Below are 22804 nucleotides of genomic sequence, written 5' to 3' on the forward strand. Positions count from 1 at the left end.
TATTAATATGGGATATAGTTTGGTGGGAGAAGCTGCCTAATGAGAAACAGACATTCCTAGCTGTTGAACTTGATTATTTTTATAGGCTTTTGGCAGGAGGTATAATCTGTTAATGTGATGTATCTGCTGTCTTCTGATCATCTGACTTCTAAATTGAGAAGGTGTTGGAGGCAGGTAGTCTCACTGCAATGATCCACAAGGAACAGGGAAACTCTTGTACCATGGAGGATTGACAAGAAATGAGGGACGCTGGCTCAGGCCCTCCTCACAAACACAGTGTGAATGTGAGGTGTCAGTGGGATGGAGGGAGATGGAACATGCCAAATGAGTTTGACTGCCCTCCACATTGTGGGAGGAAATGATTAGGCCCAAAGTCTTATCAAACATTGCAACAACTGTTCCACTGACTTTCTGGGAAATGATTTGAGATAGGAACATAAGAGCTGAGGTTGCAGAGATCAAATTCCTTCTTGTTCCCCCACCCTTAAAATGTGTCATAGGCAGCCCTTCTCTTCTGCTCCTGTATGGCAGACATCTGAAACAGGTTCTTCCTTAAACCTTGGAGAGCTGAGCTGTCCCATACAATGGGACTCTGTTCAAGCCTGTAGCTACTGTCACCACAAATCTGACAGTGAAATAATTGACTGGCCTTGTCAGTAACCAACTGTTTTTCAATGGGCAGGCAGTAGATTTTTAGGCAGCTGATACTTCCTGCTTAACAAAGTTAATTCAAAAAGTCTTACATTAGAGGCCCATAGTGAGACTTCTGGGTGGTCTCTCCATTTGTAGGTAGAGGATTTGCCCCCTTCTGCTTGTTTCTTCCTACTAGAAGCTGGTCTGCCCCACTGTCTGCACCTTAATTGTAGAAATCTAGGGCTGTAAGTGACTTACAACTGCTGAACATTTAAACTTGTAAGTATCCTTTTCTTGTTTCATTTCCATTCTGAGCTTTAGTGCTACTTAAGTATAGCTTGTTTCTCGATCCTTCTGTACTAGTGGTTACCCCTACACCTCAGCAGCTGCACTCCTTCCTCAGCCTAAATTGAGAAAAAGCATCTCTAGTGATTAGGACAGCCTAAGGAGGTGGCTATATCACAACTAGAATAGCAGTTTAGAGACCATACGCAATAGTGCTCTTTCAGCACTCCGCTGCTCAAACAGCTGTGTTGGTCAACACAGTCCTCTTGTCCACTGCACTGCCTCAATTTCATCTTTCTATTTATGAAATGCTTACTCTCTAGATGTTTACTTGATGAGGAAAATGTTCATGGCTTAATTTAAGATTAAACTGAACAAAACTTGACTTTTCTTCTTCCTTCAAAGCCAGGGCAGTTACCAGCTAACTTTACTTTACTGCCCCAGTTCAGTTTGGAAGAGCTTACTGTAACCTCTAGAGCATAAATTAATATACTAACCCCCTTCAATATTCACTAAATGCTGTATTTGTCTGGCCCAGGGTAAGCACAGATTGTACAAACATCCTCTGCCTTAACATTTTCACTATCATGTAACAAACATAGTGCTACTGTTTAGGAAACAGGAAATTCTTAGATGTTTTCAAGTATACAGTATTTTCCTCTACCACTAATATATGAGCCACATACTATGTAGAATGGAAGTTCATTTTTATCTTCACAAGAATGGAGGATGGGGAACTGAAGCAGATTAGCTCTGAAGATGGTTATATAACAGCAGTCAATTTGTTTTAAAGGCAGTTGAACAACAAAATGTCAGTGGTTAATTGGTTGCAGCCTGCTTAGAACCACTGACTAAAAAAATTCTGTTTTGGAACAGTATCAATACTTGAAATCCTTCTGGACACCTTACTGCACCTGTTAAAAGGTTTGTGCAAAAGGAAAAGTGTCCTTGGCACTGTTCTGCATAAAGCTGAATTGCTTTTTTAAACATGTTCCCATGCACTAAATTCAGGTTGTCTAGCTTTTCTCAGAGAGATTATCTATAGACCAAATAGGGTCAAAACATCTATAGTGTGAAAACATATGCATTTGAGAAGGGATTTTAGTGTGCTTGAAAAATCTTACCTAAGCACCTGAACAGTTAGTAGAAAAGACCATTGTGCTAAGCACTTCTCCAGTTGTCTGGCTTTCAGAGGTGTTCTCCCACACCAAGAAGAAAACTAAGAATTGATATTTCCATGACTACAAGGAAGAGAAAAGCCACCTTCTTGATGGGGGAAGAAGGGAATACCTTTCAGGACTAATTTACTTGTTAGTTTTACACCCTTTTCCCATAACATTTTGTTCTTGTGCTGGTCACCTTTGATGTCTCAAAACAGAGCTCATCAATGTACTGGATCAAGCTAAGGGGATTTGCGTGCTCTTCACAAAAGGTCAAGGATGCTTTGTGAGGAAGCTCTTTGGGTACCTTTGCTAATTTTGCAGATCTTTAAGGCACTGAAGATTTGTTGAATACAAGATTACACCATGTGTCTTTTTTTGGGCTTCAGTGCTATAAAAGCACTTTCTTTCTGAGCTGGAATTTCAGACCTTCAGCTTGTGGGACTAACTTTACCGTGCCCTTTACCATTCATAGCACAGAAAGTTTTCCAACAGATTATGAAACCTTCACAAAATCATTGCATTCTTGTGGGGTGCTTCTGGGCCTACCCCATCATACGGCACCAGCTGTTTATCAGGGGCTGCAAGGGGCAGCCATGGTCATAGAGATCAGCATGTAGGCAGCTATAGGGAGAGAGTTATAGTTTGAACAGGCCCTGAGGATGCTTTAACTTATGCTGGAGAACCCTAGCCCAGAATCTAGGTAAAGCAAAAGCAGCTTAAATCCACCATCCACCCTCCTTGCTGCTTGGGCTGTGCTTAGGGGGCATAGCACAAACTCTACCCTTTGATGTTTAGTAATCTCTACCTTACCTTACTTCAAAAATATGAAAGAAAACCATTCTCCTCTTATCGGGAAACTGAAAAGATCTGTAGTCACATCATTCAACGTAATCACCACATGCCATCCTCTTTACTTCTTCATGCCACTGGCAAGAGTAGCGTAAGGATTACTCAATCTTGATGTCTGCACCTGCTTCTTGTCAATTCCATGTTAGCTCAGTAAAGTTGATAAATGGGACTATTTCATGGTACAGTGCACCTAAGCAGCCTCAGAGAAACATTGTTTTTGAATATACATAGACTATCAGGGTTGGAAGGGACCTCAGGAGGTCATCTAGTCCAACCCCCTGCTCAAAGCAGGACCAACCCCAACTAAATCATCCAAGCCAGGGCTTCATCAAGCCTGACCTTAAAAACCTCTACGGAAGGAGCTTCCACCACCACCCTAGGTAACCCATTCCTGGAAAAACTACTCAAAGCTTTTGGCATAGTTAACTAAGTGTCACTTAGCAAAGGGCTTTTGACCTTTTTGCATCAGACATAACGCACTTAAACTACATTTGAATGTGCACAAAATCTGCTTCAGTGGTTGATGACAGAAATAGGAACTAGAGTGTTTTAGTATGATCCTGAGAGACAGGAGAGCTGAAGAGAGTCCTGCTACCAGTAAATCCCAGAGCCAAATTTTAAAGTAAAAAAAAAAAAAAAAAAAAAAAAAGCAACAATAAAATAAACCACACAGCTTTACTTGAAATGAAGTATCACAAGTTATGTGGGTTCTGTGTTTGGAATACTCATTTTAAAAGGGTGGTGGTTCCTGACAATTACACACTGTTAAATGGAACAAGCAACTTCTAAAGGGAAAAGCAACTGAAAATATCCGTGAGCGCTTGTTTGAAGAGCTCCTGTATACCTGCTACAACAACAACTTAAACTGCAGGACTAGTTTAAATAAAAACACAGTAACCAACAGCTCTTACTTCACAAACTGATGAAAAGCATCCCAGTATTGCCAAGTAGCACTGTACTTAGTGATCAATTTCACTTTGCCATTTCTATAAAAGTTGAAAAGGTTATTGCTTAGAGTGCCTTGCTGCATCTCATCCTTCATGCCTCCAAAGATTGGCTGACAAGTTCCATCTCTGCTAGAGGTATTACCTGAAATATAAAGAGAGAGCTAGTTACCACTAGCTGGCTGCAGTCCAGGTAAAGAAAAGCCATGTTTGTATTGCTTAATAATCTCTGGGTACATCTTTGAAGAATAAAATGTTATACTTTTATCGCTTGTTCCTTGCTAAGTTCTTGTTCCCTAAAAGCTTTCAAGGAAGCAAGTTCCTGTTTGCAACTTTGCAAGTTGAAAAGGAAACAGCAAAAGTAGGTTAGGTTAGATATCTTCTTATAGATTAAAAGCGGAGTTGTCACTAGCTGAAGAAATGCATCTCTTAGCATGACTGTCACCATACTGTGCTGCAAAGAAAACAGCTTGAAGCATGTCACTGAAGGCAAATGATTCAGAGCCATGTGTGTGAAATTCAGGCATCAACTGACTACTACAGTAGTATTACGTGCATCAGAGCAGCACCGAGGGTATGTCTAAAATGCATTGTAAACCCAGATCCGGGACCTGGGCTTGTGGTTCCCAAGCCAGCACTTGAGCATCCACACTGCATTGTAAACCTGGGTTTTACAATTGCTGGACCCAGACCTTACAGTTGTGCTAACGAGTCCATACTGTCCACACCAACCTTCTGACTCAGGTCTGCAGCTTGAGCTGTGCCAAACACTGTGAAGTGAAAGGGCTTGGACCCAAATCTCAGTGGGACTCAGACTGTGACATACCCTCCCTTAGTAGGGTCCTAGGACCCGGCTCTTGAGTTCTTCCTGACCCGAGTCAGACGGATTTGTGTGTAGATGGAAGAGGACTTGGGCTCAAACCTGAGTTGGAGACCAGGCTTAGTGTGCAGTGTAGACATACCCCAAGTAGTCCCAACTGAAATTGGGGCTCCTCCACTGTAGGCACTGCACAAACACATGGCATGAAACAGTCTCTGCCCCAAAGAGTAGGCAAGATAAAGAACCCTCTTTTACAGATGGGGAACTGTGGCACAGGGCAAGTGTGACTTGCCCAAGATCCTACAAGAAGTCTCAGGCTAATGCCTTAACCATAAGATCATGCTGACTCGATCCTCTACAGTTTAAGGCTGAGATGTCGATGTACTGAAGAGGCTGGGATTGTTTTAGACAGGTACCACCTACACCCACACAAAGAACCTACCACATTTGGAGCCTCATAACTGGAGCCCAATTTATTCTGAGTGTCATTTGGAACAACAACGTTCTGCCAATAAGGGCAGCCTCAACATCCATTCATCTCTCAGTCTCATTTCTGTGCCTTTTGCAAGAAGACCTCCTGCCCCCCTGCTCAGAAATCTGAGATGCTGCTCCCTATTAATTTATATATTTTACTGGGAGGGGGGAAATCCTCCCCCTCCAAAAAAAAAAAAAAAAAAAAAAAATGATAAGGGGAGAACAGCAGAGAAGAAAAAGAGAACAGTATTGACAGATTGCCAAAACATACCCAGTCCAGTAATCAATAATTTGCATTATAAGCATATACACGTTCAGTATATTTCAGCAATGCCACTTCTGTGTCACAGAGTTGATCAGTAGGTCTATGAAACTTATTTCCTTCAGTTCACTGTATAGATTCAATCCTCCTGCTCAAAAAACTGATCATAATTTTAGGTCAGTGGCATACACACAGGTCAAATGTTTGGATAGACATAAAAAGCACCAAGAAGAGAGCTAATGAAGTAAAGGTAAAGAAAAAGAGCAAGCAGGGCAGGAGGATGGAAAAACAAAGGAGAGAAAAGGGGGCAGCGAGGGGAAAGGAGAGCAACATCTCAGTTTCTGCCCACTAGGGAGTTATCAAAGATTTCTAGAAAAGTTAGACCAAATCTTTTCATGTTGGTCTGAGGTCCGTCTTCTCCAAAACGTTACTCACTCTTTAGCTGCTAGATCAGCCAAGTCCATGCGTCATGCTTCTATTCCCTAGAGGCAACCTGTTCTTCCACCTAAATCCACGTCTACCCTACAAACATCTGCTGGTATAGATGTGTCAGTCAGGGGTGTGAAGAAGGGGGATCCCTGACAGATAACTGTGCTGGCAAAAGACCTTAAGTGCAGATGCAGATATATCAGCAAAGTGCTCCTAGTGTAGACATGGCCTAAGCAATATCAGCTGTCTGGCTACAAGAACTATCTAAAGAACCAAGTTTTCCAGGAGCTGGAGAGTTTCCAGAACGTCAGGGTCTATCCCAAAACAGAGTCCTGTTATCCACACTGGTGCATACAGCTCTGCCCCTACAACTGGCTGGGCTAGGCTTCTGGCATCCACCAGAGCTCTCCTTCCAAGCCACCTTCGCTCAGCTCATCTTCTGCTACCTTGTGCACCCAGACGACAGGCTCTTCTCCGCCCAGCTAGGAGGCCTGTTCCATGTGGGAGGCACCAGGGCCAAGGCAGTCCAGACACCTGGGGAAGAGTGAGTATTGGAGAGGAGAGAGGGGCAACAGAGTGTCCTTACTCCTCACTTGATTCCCATGTAAGCTGGCTCTGGTAGCGGTCATCAACAATGAGTGTGAGGAGTAACCAGGCCTCCTCCTTCCTCCCCTCCAAACTCCACAGCACAAGGGCCCTGCAGCAGGCTACAGGGATTTCTTTAGGTGGATTAGAGCCCCCTTCCCTCCCCCAGCCGTCTCCATCCATCAGAGGCCCACCCTCAGAGCGATATGGGCCAGGTACCCAAAATGAAATGGCCTTTCTTCATCTTTTGTCCCCCATTCCGCCCAGGTTTAGATCAGGCAGACGGAGCCGTCTATTGCCACCTGACACTCCAGGGCTCTGAGAGACTGGGAAGAGGGGGAGCAAGTGCTTTTGATTGGGTTTGAATTTCCTCTTCCTGGGTGAGCAAAATGGTTGTCTAGCCCCAACTGTAGCAAACTAGATTAGAATGCCAGCTGTTGCCAAGAGCTTTAAGAAAGCCCTTCTCACCCAGCCCTCTGCCCCAGAGCTGCCATCATCCTCCCAGGGCAGGAGGGAGCAGGCTGCTGAAAAACATTGAACAGGGAAGCCTGCTCAGGATCAGAAAACCAAGTGGAGGAAAGTTTCTCCACGACACCGCACTTCTGCCAGCTCTTTGCTTCCAGCACAGTGCTGCTGTTCACCTCACAAAGTAAACACTGCCCCAAGGGAAAACCCGCATCTCAATTGTCAGTCATCTTAAACAATGTAAATTCTAGATTAGATAAGACACAAAGGTTTGTTCCCTACGCCGCAGCATGGTTAAACTGGACTAGCAACAAATGTGTGTGCCCTTCCAGCTCTAGAATGGACAACTGTGTTCGTGAATACCTCTTAAAACCCGACTAAAAATTCAATTGTCCATGTACCCTGGGAGAAGAGGTGTGTTTGCTGTCATCACTTTTTACCTCAGAGTCCTAGCACCGACAGACACTGAAACGCTGGATTCCAAGCATTTACTGAAAGTCACCAGGGAAGGATTTAATTTAAATCTCCTAAGGATTTAATAATATATAATTTTAGGACTTCTAGTGTGAGCACTGCAGGCAATAACCCCAGCACACAAGGGGTTTGTTACGCAACATGCAGCAAGCCTCACTTCTAATGCTTCAAGGCTGTTAAAAAGGACACTTGTCAAGTTTTAGGGAAGGGTACAATAATTACCTCCTCCCCCCGACCCCCCTTTCCCACACACCACAGAGGGGGCAAAATAGGGTTAAACTCTCTCGTAGCCATAGAACTTAGTTTGTGCAAATAGCACATGAACTAAAGCAGAAATAAGCATGGTGTGATGTAGTGGTGGGAGACACCACACTGTTTTGGGGAATACTTGGTTCCTCCCAGCTCCACCCATTGCAGGGTTACCCTCTTACAGGCTGATTCAGGACAGCGTTTAAGTGCCACTGAAGTCAAGAGGAATGCTCTCCTGAATCAAGGCCACAGAAACTTTTCTCCTAGTGTGGCCCTTTAAATTGGGCAGAGCCAACACAAGTGTAGCCCTAACGTGGTCTCTTTACCAGGGGCTGCTGCATCTCCCTTTCTCCCAGCTGGTAAATATTCTCCACTCCTGTTATGCTTCTCCCTTCTTATTCCTGAGGAGATGGCACATCCTCACACAGGAACAGTAGAAAGCCACAAAAATAGCAGGAATTCTGCTCAGACCCACTAGCCTTGTTAACAACCAGGGCCAATAATGAGGGGACAATCCCACCAGGCTGCGTGGATGTGGTTAAACAAATGAACCGAATGGCTCTTGGGGCGGGGTGTTTAACACAGTTCTGGCCACACAACAGCAGGAGTCACAAGGCTACACCCCATACGCTGCTGTGAATGTTTATCCCATTCTGTTAGCATAAAGTGGTGATGAAGAACAAAACACACAGGACGTAGGCAAAGGAAGAGTCCCCTAGAGAAAGCTGTGTACTGCTGCCAAGCTAGAGAGCCTATTATCTATTGTTCAAATCCCTCTATGCTAGCCGCTAATGCTTCGTTTTTAAAAGTCACGTCATTTGTGCTGGCTTTGGGTTACGGTCTCCTAGGTCGAAGCGTTGGGCAGCTTCACAGCTTTGGCAGCCCGTGTTATTGTAACAGTGAAGTGGCTTAATCCTCTCATTCACTCTGGACCAAATCCTGCAGCCTGACTCAGGCACAGCTCAGTGCGAGTCTTGGCTGCAAGATTGGACCAGTTTAATCAATAGTTCTCTGAAATCTTGGGCACTCTTAATAATATATTGAGAGATACCTATCTCACAGAACTGGAAGGGACCTTGAAAGGTCATTGAGGCCAGCCCCCTGCCTTCACTAGCAGGACCAAGTACTGATTTCTGCCCCAGATCCCTAAGTGGCCCCTGCAAGGATTGAACTCACAACCCTGGGTTTAGCAGGCCAATACTCAAACCACTGAGCTATCCCTCTTGTCATGCTGTATTACAGTAACACATAGAGGTGCAGCTAGTAAAAATCAAGATCAGGGCATGTTGTGCTAGGCAACGTACAAACACCTAGTAAAGCTAGTCCTTATTCCAAAGAGCTATCTAAGGCACAGTGATTTGCCCAAGGTCACACAGCGAGTCGTTGTCAGAGCTGGGAATGGAACCAAGCTTTCCTCAGTCCGGGCCAGCAACCTATAAACTGACCCATCCTGCTTGACTCATGAAAAAAATGCATCTTCCAGAGAGAAAACCATGATACTTCCCAGGACAAGGAGCCATTGACCAGCATCTCTCGCACGCTGCTAAGACCTCAACCTCCCTGCACCCTTGACAGGGTTAATTCTGTAAAGATAACGATCTGTTGGACACTATATTGGAAGAGGCAAAGAATTTCATAACTACCAGGGAGACGACTGGGAGAAGATACCACGTTCTCTAGCTGTTCCAGAGCGTATCTGCACGCTAAAGCCTATGCAGAGACTCTGAAGCTCAATGCCTATAAGTCGTCTCACGCGTTTTTAATGTTTGTGAGGTAAAAGTCTCATGAGTTTAAATTTCAGTGTTCTACCCGCAACTGTCATGGGTAGGGCTTGTTTAAACACCAAATCCTACAGAACAAGGATAGCTCACAAGTCTTACAGAGAGAAAATTAATATATGAATGAATCCAAATCCCTGTAAACTAAACAAAATACTTCTTGATTGTCCAACGCTGATCTTTTGGCAATACTGCCCACAGTGAAAGACCTCAATGTTTCATAGCATAAGCTGCTTGCTGGTGGTGACGCTTTACTTTGCCACCCCAATAGGAAACACTAGTTTGAAATCCCTTGAGAATCCAACACATTCTCCCCTCCACCGGTGAGGGCCTGTAGCAGCTGCTCTAATTCGGCACAGTCCAAAACCCATGTTTAAGTCAGGCTTTAAGCCTGTGGAAGTTGGGTAATTCGCAAGGACAAAGCAGCTCTCAGGCCCCTCTGCGCCTTCCCCACAAGGAACACAGGGCACGTCTTCACTACCCGCCGGATCGGCGGGTAGCAATCAATCTATTGGGGATCGACTTATCGCGTCTAGTGAAGACACGATAAAATCGATCCCTGATCGCTCTGCCGTCGACTCCGGAAATCCACTGCGGCAAGAGGCGGCAGCGGAGTCGACGGCGGCGCGGCAGCGGTCGACTTGCCCCCGTCCTCACAGCCAGGTAAGTCGACCTAAAATACGCAACTTCAGCTACGCTATTCACGTAGCTGAAGTTGCGTATCTTAGGTCGACCCCCGGCTGTAGTGTAGACCTAGCCACAGCTTTCTACGGGCTGTGCCCCCACCATCTACCCCTGTCGTGCCTGAGCCTTCCCTCCCCAACCTCCAAGGGCTGTAGATGTTGGGAAGGGAGAGCTACTGATCCTGTGACTAGCGCTAACTTCTGCTGCCTTTCCCAGCAGATTTCTGGCCAGGCTTGGGAAGGCGCATGCTGTACGTAGTAGTGGCTTTCCCTCACCACCCAAAACTAAACACATGGTAGCCCCAGGGACGATGCCATGTGGCCCCCACTCATGAAGGCCACATGTAGAAACATAGAAATTGCCCTTCCTGCTCAGACCAGTAACCCATTCTGTCCTATGTCATGCCTCTGGCAATGACCACTATCTGGTGCTTCAGAGAAAGGTGCAAGAAACCTTGTAGCAGACAATAACGGAGCAACCTGCCCACAGGTTCCTAGCTCCAATCTGTTAGTTTTTGAATTATGCCTTAAAATGTTGGGTATCTGATCTAATGTAACTGTAGATGTTCTCTTTACCCACACAAATGTCTAATGATTTTTCTGAAGCCTATAATTGGCCTCTATGATATTCTTGTGGCAATGAGTTCCGCAGGTTGGTTATGTGTTGTGTGGAACACTATTTGCTTTTATCACTTTGAAACCTGTCGTTTTTCAAGTTAAGAACAAGAGAACATTTAATTGTCTTATGAGGAAGGGCACACAAGAGCGTCTGATTTATTTCTCTAAGCCAATCATTATTTTTGTGCCTCTCTAACACATCCACTTTTACTGGTCCCTTCTCTAAACAAAAACAATCCCAAATCTTCTCCATCTCTTCTCACATAGAAGTCTCTCCATGCTTGTAATCAATATTGTCATTTACCTCTGAACTACTTCTATGTCTGCTGCCAGTATGTTGTTTGAGAAACACAGTATTCTGGTTTAGGGTGGACCACTAATTTATAGAATGGCATGACAATATTTTCTATCGCATACGTTACACATACTGCCACTGTTTACTTTTTTAACTGTCATTACACATTGAGCAGAGGTTTCATTGAGAGAATGCCCAAGTCTTTTTCCTAAGTGGTTTCATTAGCTTAGCCTCCAGCATACAGATAGCTGACATTACTCCTTCCAGCATGCATCACCTTTCACTTGTCGGCAGTGAACTTCATCTGCGGCATTCTGCTGCCCACTCACCTACTTGTTAAATCTTGATCTTGTGTCGATGGCAAGTTTTGCCACCTTTCCCCTCTCATTTGGTGCATTCCCTTCAGCAAAAGAGTGCAGGATCCTTCGTGATTTTGCACTTCAGAGTCCCCTTTGGGGCTGGGTCTAAGGTTTTGGAATTTCCAAAATAATGTGGTCTTTAATCACACAGATAAGTCTGATTTCCAGAATGGGCTAATTCAAATGTTTATCCTGAGTATCACCATGTCAAAAGAACCAATGCAAGAAGGGATATTCTTTCACATTTTAGTCCTTTGCTTACCCACTTGGCTTCTTTTGCCTCAGCAACCGTTTGTGGCGTGTCACTGTCCTTTATCAGGCTGTCACCCCCAATGGTATCCGTAGCTGCCAAAACCGATTCATACAAACGTTCTGCATGGCTTTCAAGTTCTTCTGATTGTTTTGCAATCAATCCAAGGGTGTCCTTTAAAACTAACAAGTAAGAGTATCATTTTTATTACCATGGAACGTCTCCATAGTGAAGCCAGCACAGAAAGCAGACGGGAGTGTTCCATCTACATTTTATCAGATTTATTTGTAATGCAAATCTAAGCATGCATTTCTAGAAATGCTGCCTCTAGTGCAGTGGTTCGCCGCCTTTTCAATACCACAATGCAATGTTATAATAGAAAAAAGTTTGGGGACCACCGTAAACACCCCCACCAGGTCTAGAGATACACATACGGTAACTGTGCATGCAGTCAGATCATTTTAAAAACTTAAATCTCTTTGAACAAAGTTCCAGCTAGATTTCATTCCCCCTGGCAGTGGAGGATTTTTCAAAGATCTATTCACATACATGTCTGTGGGCACAGCTGATGGCTCTCTACTCAGTTCACCCCCCCCCCCATATTAAAGTTTTAAAAGTGCAAAGTTTTACAAAAACAAACCAATAGAAAATAGAATCCAAAACCAAAGCTCCTGAAGGCTTACACACCCTGACTTCTATTCCACAGGAAAGTGGATGATGCAGCGGCTACTAGATCCTCCTTATAGCAACCAAGTAGCCCCCTTCTCTCCCCCCTCCCCCCCCAAGCCTTTGTCTGGAGCCAAGATAGCTCCAACACAAGTTGACTTTAAAAACCAACTAGTCTCTCTCTCTCTGCATATCTAATCAACGTGCGATCAAAAAAACAGGGTCCTGATCTGGCCCCTGACAGCTCCGGCAGCTTAAAGAATGTGACCTCAGGTGTGTCTCCCCACCAGGGAAATCCACCTGACACAGGGGTGTTCTCCTGCCACCACAGGCACTAGGCTGCCCTCGTGCACAGCCCCTAGGGGCACGCTCCAGCTATTCTGAGCTGCTGGAGTGGCCCACAGGTGTCTATTCAAACAAGTCCTTACTTAGCACAGACTCAGGTGCTGTAGCTCTAAGGTGCACCAGGGGCCACATTTAGAATTCGAAGGGTGCAATGGAGGCTTAAAGGCATCTCTGTCTCCTCCTACTCGTGTTAAATGGTCCCTTCCCAGCACAAGATTTACACCCCAATCCACGGGGAGTTTGCCACATCAGGGTTATCAAATCCTTAATACAAAAACTGAAGCATTGAAATGGCAACGGAGGCAGAACCAAAACTATGATGTCTCCTGCTGCTGCTATCATGCATTAGGGGCAGGGCAAAGAGCGCTCCATGCCTGGAGCAGCTCGGCTGCACTACCTGCCAATGCTCTTAGAGGAGAGGAAGGCGCAGAAGCAGTCTAGAGAAGGGAAAAGAGAGCGGCCAACCCTGTGACCTTATCATTACAGAAGAAATCAAGCTCTGCTACTGTCTGTTACCAGCAAACTTCAGGACAGGAAGGGGCGTTGCTGTGCGGTAACTTCTCCAGCTGAGTAACGGCTGGAGGCGAAGTTGGCAAGTAGCGTGTTCGAGAGACAACTATACAGAGGTACAGGAGAGAAGCATAAATACGTGGCTCTCCCATTAAATATCCAAGACGTATCTTTTGACAAATGCCTTCTGATTTGAGGTGGAGCAGAGGTGGCATGGGGAGGTTTTGACACTAGTTTAAAAAACTGTCAGCTCTAAACTAGCCTGTAAATGATGGCTTAAATGGAGACAAATAACTAGAATAGTCTTCCATCAATTGGAGTCTGAACTGCAGTTGAGGGGCCAAATGCAGCTCTCAGATTGACTTGCCATGGATTTCACCAGCACTTACACCTTCACCTTAGACCTGCATCTTCAAGGGCAGACTTTAGTCCCCAGACTAAGTAAAAAGCTCTTATTACCCTCCCTAGAGCTCGCTGATAAACAGCCCTGTTCCAAGTTATTATCAGCCACTTCTCTTCAAAGCTCCCACTAATTTTGACAAGATTGCCGAATCTCTCCCCCACACAAAGCATAGCTCAGGACATGAATCTCAAGCTGGATGTTGACCTCTTGCAGGTTTTGTCGTCTCACGCAAAGAGACGTTCTCCACATCCCGTCCAAAAGAAAGTCCCTTTACCTGGTGAATTCGACGCCATGCATTTCAGGAGGGTTTCACCCCTTTGTAACACACTCTCTGTCAGCGTCTGGTGATCAGCTACATCTTTCTTGAATTGCTGCGAAGAAAACAGGTTTTGTTTTTACAAGTGTTTTGGGGACCGTATACCAGGATAGAAATGTACCACTAGCTGCTTGCATCATGCTGCCTGGAGGGAGACCTATGATCGAAAGGACCTCAATATTCCTGATCTCCTGGCCTGTGGGAAGCAGCCATTTTGGAGGTGTGATATGCTTGGTGTTTTGGGTAGAGATGGGCCCAAAGGTGTCCCCTGGATATGAATTTTCCCTTAGTTTTTGGGGGTGCTTGGATCCTGTGGTTTGACTCCGGATCAGATAGAGAAGCCTAAGACAGAAGGGTCTGACTTGGACCTACTCATCCCAGGAAATCTACTCACACAATTTCCATTGCAAAGGGTACATGCAGCCTTATAGATCAGCCCTACGCATCACTCTTGCTGAGCTATAGGGTACCTTACACGTTCCAAGCACTTTAGGCCCCACCGTAATCTTCACAGTCACCCTTGGGAGGTAGACGGGTAAGTATTATCTTCCCCACTTTACAGAGGGAAGAACAGACGGAGCTCAGGTGATGTGCCCCAAGGCCACGCAGCGACTCCTTGGCAGAGCAGAACTAGACTCAAGTTCTGCCACCACCCTGAGAGCTACGCGCTAAACCTGGGAGCGCAGAGTCCTGGGCACCTCCCCTGGGGAGGAGAAAATGAACAAGTCCCTCCACAGGTAACCAAAGGTAACTAAAAAGGATTACGACTAGTAACGGTCCATTCATTCTACCGCTCTGATTTCTCATCACATGCCAACACAAATGGAATATTGCGTGTAGCATGTGCTCACTGCCCAAAAAAGTTATACTAACTTCTAACTCGTAGAATACCTTGATCACCTGTGCCCCGCACAGGTAAGGAAAGAGACACCTGGAGACAGAGAGCAATTAGTGGGCCAGGCCAAGCAGAAGATGAAGCCCAGCTGGGGGAGGAGCTGAGCGGAGAGCACAGAGGGAGGAAGCCCCTGCTGAGAAGGTGGCTGCAGGGAGAGAATGCCGCAGTCCCTCTCTGGTTGCTAGAGAGTGGAGGAAAAGCCTTGAGCAGCAGAGGTACAATAAGCCCAGGGCGGGGCTGCGGGAAGGCCAAGGAAGGCAGAAGTCCAGGAAGGCAGTGAACAGTCTGAGGCAGCAGTGGAACCCAGAGAGATGCCTTGTTCCCTGACCAGCCTCAGGGATGGGTGGTATGGAAACACCCTGACACAAGGGGGAGGAGGACTACTGAGTGTGAAACTGGGCCAACCGGGAGAAAGCCCTGGGAGGCATCACTCTGCGTGTTAGGAGGACGACAGCCTTGCAGAGCCCAGAAAGGGACGAAGAGCCTGCAGCGGAATACGGAAAGTTATGTTTATTTGAGTTTAGTTTATTGGACGCTTTGTTTACCCTGGAAGGGGCAGGGAGGGAACTAAACGTGGCCTGGCTGGAGGGGCATGTCCTGAGGAGAGGCAGAGCACTGCAGGGCTGGAAGGGCTCAGCTGTCATCAGGAGGTGCTAGAGGAGAAGAGCCTGAGATGTCATACCCAGCCATGGGGGAGCACGCCAGTGGCGAGTCTAATCTGACACTTGGCTTATTTAGAAGGGGTAAAATGGCCTATGCACCACTTAACACCCTCAAACGGACTCTAGGTGAGCTGTGGGGCTGACCCCACGCCCAGGATGGATATTCTAGGGCTCTGAGTACAGCACATCTCTGAGAGGAGAACAGAATGGTAGTGCAGATATTGTCCCCAAAATGGCCAGGGCCCACCCCTTTGTGCAGTAAGATACAGCAAGTAACTAAAGAACATATCAAGGAGAAGTAATAGAGGATGTTAATAAAATACAACAATGGAAAATAAGGTTCCTTCCCCCAACCACATAGAGAAAGTCTAAATAAAAAAAGAGTTAGATCTGCGTGATGCTCTCACACTGACCAAGATAACCTCCCACCCTTGTTTCAGAACACACTCTACTGAAGTATGCTGAGTGCTCCCAGCACTGGCCTAACACTTCTCCCACTGAAATCAATAGGAGCAGCCATCTATCTTAGGTACTTACATAGCCTCCATTAGTGTAGTACCTGAGCATCTCCAATCTTACATATATTTATCCTCAGAACAGCCCTGTGAGGTGGGGCAGTGGTATTATCCTTATCTGACAGATGAGGTACAAAAAGGCTGAGTGACTTGCCCAAGGTCACCCAGGAAGTCTGTGACAGAGCACAAATTGAACACAGGTCTCCCGACTAACACCCAACAACTGACCCAAGGCCAACACTGAGTCTTCCCCCCCTCCCCCTCCCAAAACACCACACCCCTTAAAAAGAACAGGAGACTAACAAATGTTAGTCTCTAAGGTGCCACAAGTACTCCTGTTCTTTTTGCGGATACAGACTAACACGGCTGCTACTCTGAAACACACCCCTTAAAAGTTTTATGCAATATTTCCTACTAAAATACTTGTCTGGGGAGAAAAGAAAAAGATCAGCAAATATAGTTACCAGGTAACGATGTAGGGAGGTCTTCACACTTTCAACGTCTGGTTCGGGTGGAATCCAGTTGTCTGTAACTTCTGCTACTTTATACAGCCAATGAATTAGCTCTTCTAGCTGACAGCAAAATATCTACTTTGATGAATCACAATAAAAGGCATTATTTATCTATTTTTCCGTAACAAAGATATGATGACATTAATACGTGGCCAAAGATGCTTCATAAAATGTTTATTCCATGCTGGCCTAGAATCACTGCTCTTGAAGATCATTGTTTGAGTGCTGATCTCTTCCTTTTCTTCACTCCCCTCTCCCTTCTGCCCCACAAAAAAACCCAAGAAAGCTATTAATTTATTTGGGTTTAACACTCTTGAAATGAAAATTAATGTCTAAAAGCCCACTGAACAAAATGAATATTGCAAGTTAGCTTGCAAGAGCATAGGATGCATCTTAGGGCACAAATGAGGAGGGAAGGCAGAGACAGATGAAAAATTACCAGCATACCCCAAAATGTATTCAACGTGGCTAACAAGTCACTAGTGTTATTGACTTGACTTTCAAATGGCTGCTACGAAAAGCCTTTTAGTCAACGGAGTTCTGCACAGGCATGAGGGTTTGCTTGCTCATGTCTCTCTGCAGGAGTGGGGCCCCACTTTGTAGAACACCAGAGTTACTGAATGGTTTTGCCATGAATCTTCCTAAAGGTCTATTTTTAAATTAAGTGTGTGTGGGGGGGGGAGGGAGGGGGGGACAGAGAGCTGGCAGGGGGTATTTTCAAAGCCACAATAAGACTGTATTTCTGCAGGGTGCTGAGGACCCTCTGTATGAGCTAAGCACCCTCCACTGCCTTGAAGATAAGGATCTGGCCCTAATTCACCTAACCCTTGTCTACACTAGAAAGTTGTAGCACTTTAACCATACCAGTAATGTTAAAGCAGTACAACCACCCCCTCCTCCCCACCAAAAGGATGCAGTTATATTGGTATAAAGGTGCTTTATACTGGTATAGCTAGCCTTGTACAGGAAGGGGAATAAGCTATTCTGGTAAAAGGCACCTTTGTACCAATATCTGCATCCACGCTATGGCTTGTACTCAGGGCCGGCTCCAGCATTTCTGCCGCCCCAAGCAAAAAAAAAAAAAAAAGGCCGCGATTGGCGGCGGCAGTTCAGCGGCAGGTCCTTCGCTCCTAGAGGGAGTGAGGGACCTGCCGCCCCCGAATTGCCGCAGGTGCCGCCCCTCTCCCTTGGCCGCCCCAAGCACCTGCTTGTTAAGCTGGTGCCTGGAGCCGGCCCTGCTTGTACTGGTATAACTAGGTCAATAAAAAAAAAAAAAACCCACTCCCCTGCCTGAAACAGTTATACTGTTACAACTTTCAAGTTTAGACCAGGCTTAATAAGAACTTGTGTGGTGCAAAGTACAACGAAACAAACACAGAGATGAAACTGCCTGTTCGAAATGCTGAGCTGGGATCTGTGGGCCTAATTCTGATCTCACGTACAGCAGTGAGTTAGTCCTGTGCCTAAGTACAGCAATCCCTCCCTCCCGGTCTCTGTAACTGGCATTAGTCATTGCAACATGGTCACTTATTCAGAATACTGACAACCATATGACCAAACAAACACAGCGTGACGCTGGGGACAAAGCCGCTACTTAGGAAGGTCTAGACCCAGCTGAAAATAAAGGGAGCAAAAGTCCAACGTGGGGAAAAAAAAAAAAAAAAAAATCAACCCCTGCCCCCCTCTTTTGAAATGTCATCAAAATGCAACCAGCTCAACAGCGAGTCAAAAAAAGTGTGTGGGGGGGGGGAGGGAAATCACCAAAAATGTTTTTCCTTTCCCCTTCCCACCACCAAATGTCTAAGCTGGATACAATTTTGATCAGTCCTAGGAGTTGCACTGAAAATTCTGATTTACAGCATATTAAGAAAAAGAGACTTACTAAACTTTTCTGACAAATATCTACCTGGTTTCAATATGCACTTAACCAGGAGCCAACTCACTGATAGGCTCACTAACTTTCCAGCAAATGGGGTTGAACTTCAAGCCACATTGTAGTTTGGGGAAGAAAATCCGACAATTTCACAGTGTCACTCTTGCTGTGTCTACCCTGGACTGTTTCCCCTAAGATTTCCCACCAGGGCAACTTCACTTCAGTGGCAACAAAGGCCAGAGCGCTTGTGTAGACAAGTCACCAGAACCACCAGTGTTTTCACCATCAATATCATCTAACCCTGCTCAGAGAAGGCCTAGGAAAAAATGGTGATAAAAATGCCAGTGCCTTGTCTATACTAGAGCTCCTACTGCTGGAGCTGCGCTAGTGGGAAATTTTGTAGGCGAAAGTCCAGTGCAGACACAGCTTTTGAGCTTTTCAGTATGTTCGAACCTGAAATTCAATGTGAAACTCAGCAGACACGAAACCACAATGCTTCACGAAGCTGCAGGAAAAAACTCCCATTGCAGGCTGGGCTCTGCACTTTAGCCCGGGTGCCACAGACAGCAAGAGTTGTGTGGCGTTCTGGAACCTCAAGCTGGCAGAGATGCCCTCCCACAATCAGAACCAGTCTGCTCCAGTGAAACCTAATGTATAAATGAGTAGCAGCTGCAGGAAATTTAAACGTCATGCAAAAGGAATTGGGAGGAAAACAAAAATACACAGACATCTTCCATTAATTTCTCGTTTCAACCCACCTTAATACATTGTGCAAGTGACTCTTTCTGTTGGTCCTTCCCTTTTGTTAGATGCTGCCCTTCAGTCTCCAGTGCACATAGGTATCTCCCATCTAGCATGTCCCTGATGGAGGGCATTCCCAATCTGCTTACAGATTCCCTGTAGTCCTGGCTACTCAGGTTAATATTTTCTGTAGAGGGCTTTTGAGAGTTGCACGCATGACACAGAACACAATCCTCACTGCCGTGAATTCCATATTTGCTCTTTATGCTGCCTTGATCTTCAACAGAGTCAAATGAAAGCTGCCCTCTGCTGCCATTGTAGCATGGAAGGTCTTGTTGCACCTGGTCATGCCCAGGTCTCCCTTTAGTCAGTGAAAGATCAGACAAATATCGAGCCAAACCTTCTAACTCCTTGATTCTGGGAGGCAGGGAAAGAAATTCTTCATCATTCTCCCATGCTTTTTTCAGTGGTAGTATTTGCGTAGAGGGTATAAAATGACTGGCACCCTTTTTCTTTACCTGACACTTTGAAAAGTCTTCATCCTCTCTACTACCCCAGCCTCTCCCATCTATGTGAGTCTGATCACATGAACCAAGTCCAGCACACTTAGAAGTAAGCAAACTGTTTGCAAACCCTCTAATGGGATCTGCTTTGGTGGCAGTAGCAACACATTCTGCAAAGGACACTTTTGTGATAGGTGAAGGTCCATAATAAGGAACTGTTCCTAAATATCCTGGCTTCTTAGACAAGGGAGTTGAAAATCTCTCTGCCGAGATCCCACACTCCTTACTCTGGCTTACGTTGCTCCCTGAAGCATGTTGATTTTGACCGGGTGCACTGATACACTTCAAAGTGCTCTCAGGTGAAAGAGAAAAGCTGTCAAGATCTATACCAGAGTCATGGAAGAAGGGATCAGGCATCACAGACTTGGTGTTCTTTGCAAGCTTGTATTTTGGCTTCAAAGGGTAAGTGTAATCAAGCAAGTCCTCATACTCTTTATTAGGGTTCCAGTGTGGAGACTGCCGGTCCGGAGACGGGGGTAAAGAATCAGGTATTGCACATGCCCAGTAATCAGCCTGAAAGGACGACCTCTTTTTTTCTTGTTCCACAGCTACGCAGTCATCAAAGAGAGGATTTAACAGCCTGCGTGTGCTGAGCATGGGATCTTCTACTGGAGTAGAGCGACTGTGCAGATACCGAGAGGGGAAGACTTCAGATGAAGGAAAAACCCTTCGAGCTGGTAAGCTTCTTGATCTTATCTCCTGCTGTTCAAAGTCATCGTCTTCTGAAGGTGGTGTGGAAAGGCTCGATCTGGAAAACGTTGGGATTACTGTATCAAAACAGGGGAGTGTTCTGTTAGGCAAAGACTTCAAAGTGGTTGAAGAAAGGGAAAGTGAGGCCTGGCTCCCATGGTCAGCATTTAGGGCAGGAAGGGACTCAGAACTGGAGATGTAAACTTTGGCGTCCATTGCTGAGCTCTGAAGTGTTGGCTGACGCTCAGGAGCATTCGGAAGGTGCTCCTTACAGCCCGGACATTCCACCATTTTCATCTGCTCGAAACATTAGAGGGGAGGGGGAAAAAAACATACAGAATGAAGCAATCGTAGTTCACACATTAAAGGCCTGTGTAGTTCGTGTATGGCTTTGACAACGTTATAAATGCGTGTCACCAGTGGGGAGAATCCCTGCAAACAGAAACGAGAAAACAAAGGTCTAACTCGTAAAGAATTCTTTGAACAATACAAGTAGCAGAAGTGCAGATAAAAGCCCCATTGTGTTGTCAGCAGGGCAGGAATATGGCACTTCAGGGCCTAATCCAGGCCTGGTGTAAGCAAGTGCTCACATGTCGACTCCATTGCCTTCAGAGGAGTCGTACCCATTTACACCAGGTCTGAAATGGGCTGGTAATGTCGCCATATTTGCAGTGAGGCAGGCCAGGTACTTGGAGGCTGTATGACACGAGACATTATAAAGTCAGCCAGAGACATCATTATAAAGCATGTGTTGTGGGGAAAAGGGATGTGAAGAGTCATCACACGACATTTATTTATTTAGAGTGTTTAAATGCAACACACGCCCATCCAGTGCTCTGAGCCTCCCTCCCATAAACTAACCATCACAACAAAAACAAAGGCCCGCACAGAAATGTAGCCAATCCTCACCCGCTTTAACGAGGAGGAGAAAGGACGGGCTTTGCAGCATGCCCACAATGTTACCAAGTCGCTTACCAGGCACAGAAGGATTTACCAAAAAATGAATTAATCTGAAATGCTTTGTTAAAATCTTTCCAATAGCCAGGCTAAGGGCTTAAGGAGGGGGATGTCTGCACTGAACCTCATACCCAACAAGTCTACCTCAAAGGCCAACATTTACAAACGTGGGGGCCCAAAGTCAGGCTCCTAAATAAGCGATATGGGGGCTTAGCACAAGTGAAAAATCAAGCCTAGCATAACAGATCTCCAACCTCATCTGGGGGTCTTTTGCTGAAAATGTAATAAATAAAATAATAAGTGAAATCTTCTCACCTGCTGCCCTCCGGGGTGGAAAAGAGTTCTGCTAAAGCGATGGGGTAAATAGAACCATTCATGGTAGCAATCAGTTAATGGCTGCCTCTCCACATATGTTGCTTTTGCTCTTGCTCTGGAAAACCTGGAAGAAGGTGTTAAAGATACTTTACAACAGCTGGGCTTTCTCTGGGAGACACCAGTTACTCTGTGGCCTGTTCCATCCATTGCCGCATCCTCAGTTCCTTTTGGGGATGACTTCACTTCCTCTGCTTCTAAAAGAAGACACACACTGCTAACTAGCTCAGGGCAGTCTGTCTCTAGTTCTGTGTAGTTCCACCTACCATAGGACTTGGCCTTCACATTCAGTGAGGCTTCAGAACCTGATTTTCCTACATCCAAGGCCATTCATGCAGAACTCCTTCCCTTCACAGACCATGTGCTCGTAGTCTTGAACTCCCTGAAAGAAACAACAAAGTGACCCTCTTTCCCCATTTCCACACAACTAAAACAACATGGACTTGCTTTACCCTGCGTCTAAGTAAGGAAAAACACTTTAGCCCGCCCTGAGCAAAAATCATAAGATTACATCATCTTTGTGCATCTTCAATCACACAAAATAATGACAAGTTTGCTTTCATTCTTTGCCAGGACTTTTCTGACTTCACATTACAAGTTATTATGCTAAAATCATAGTTTTGCTCTTTGGAGAGTCACTTTTACTCTAGTGAAAAGAACAGGAGTACTTGTGGCACCTTAGAGACTAACAAATTTATTAGAGCATAAGCTTTCGTGGGCTACAGCCCACTTCTTCGGATGTATATAGAGTGAACTATATGCATCCGAAGAAGTGGGCTGTAGCCCACGAAAGCTTATGCTCTAATAAATTTGTTAGTCTCTAAGGTGCCACAAGTACTCCTGTTCTTTTTGCGGATACAGACTAACACGGCTGCTACTCTGAAACCTGTCATTTTACTCTAGTGGTACATTCAGAACAAATGCAGGTTTTGTACCTGCTCTGACAGCTCTATGCTTGCTAACTAAGGACCATGATCCTGAGAGCACTTTTGCACATGAATAAAGTTACTGGGCTCAAATGAACAGCCACTCATTTCAATAGCAGCGGAGTGGCTAGAGAATCAAGCCCTAAAGCACTTCTGGGACAGGTAATTTCCTTACAGGGATACATGGGGGTTTCTCTGCAGGTCAACTTCTCTGAAACTGAGATGTTAAGAAAAAGATATAAA

The 22804-nt window shown here is 45.4% G+C and overlaps 1 protein-coding gene across 1 annotated transcript; it reads right to left on the reverse strand.

Moving 5' to 3' along the window:
- Positions 1-3968: 3968 nt before the first annotated feature.
- On the reverse strand, positions 3969-21965 carry CEP68 (centrosomal protein 68). The gene is made up of 6 exons (XM_065402142.1): positions 21579-21965; positions 19071-20603; positions 16392-16514; positions 13814-13910; positions 11628-11797; positions 3969-4019 (listed from the first exon to the last, which is right to left on the reverse strand). Exons 1-6 carry the CDS (start codon positions 21963-21965, stop codon positions 3969-3971), a joined length of 2361 nt encoding a protein of 786 aa, XP_065258214.1.
- Positions 21966-22804: the final 839 nt, after the last annotated feature.

The sequence above is a fragment of the Emys orbicularis genome, chromosome 3, assembly GCF_028017835.1.
Source record: "Emys orbicularis isolate rEmyOrb1 chromosome 3, rEmyOrb1.hap1, whole genome shotgun sequence".
Classification (NCBI taxonomy): domain Eukaryota; kingdom Metazoa; phylum Chordata; order Testudines; family Emydidae; genus Emys; species Emys orbicularis.

Excerpts from the sequence above, each read along its gene's own strand:
- CEP68 (XM_065402142.1), bottom strand. The coding sequence starts at position 21,965 with ATGGCCTTGGATGTAGGAAAATCAGGTTCTGAAGCCTCACTGAATGTG. Across the intron at positions 20,604-21,578 it reads TCCACCCCGGAGGGCAGCAG|ATGAAAATGGTGGAATGTCC; the intron begins GTGAGAAGATTT and ends TGTTTCGAGCAG. Across the intron at positions 16,515-19,070 it reads CACTTGCACAATGTATTAAG|ATATTTTGCTGTCAGCTAGA; the intron begins GTGGGTTGAAAC and ends TCATCAAAGTAG.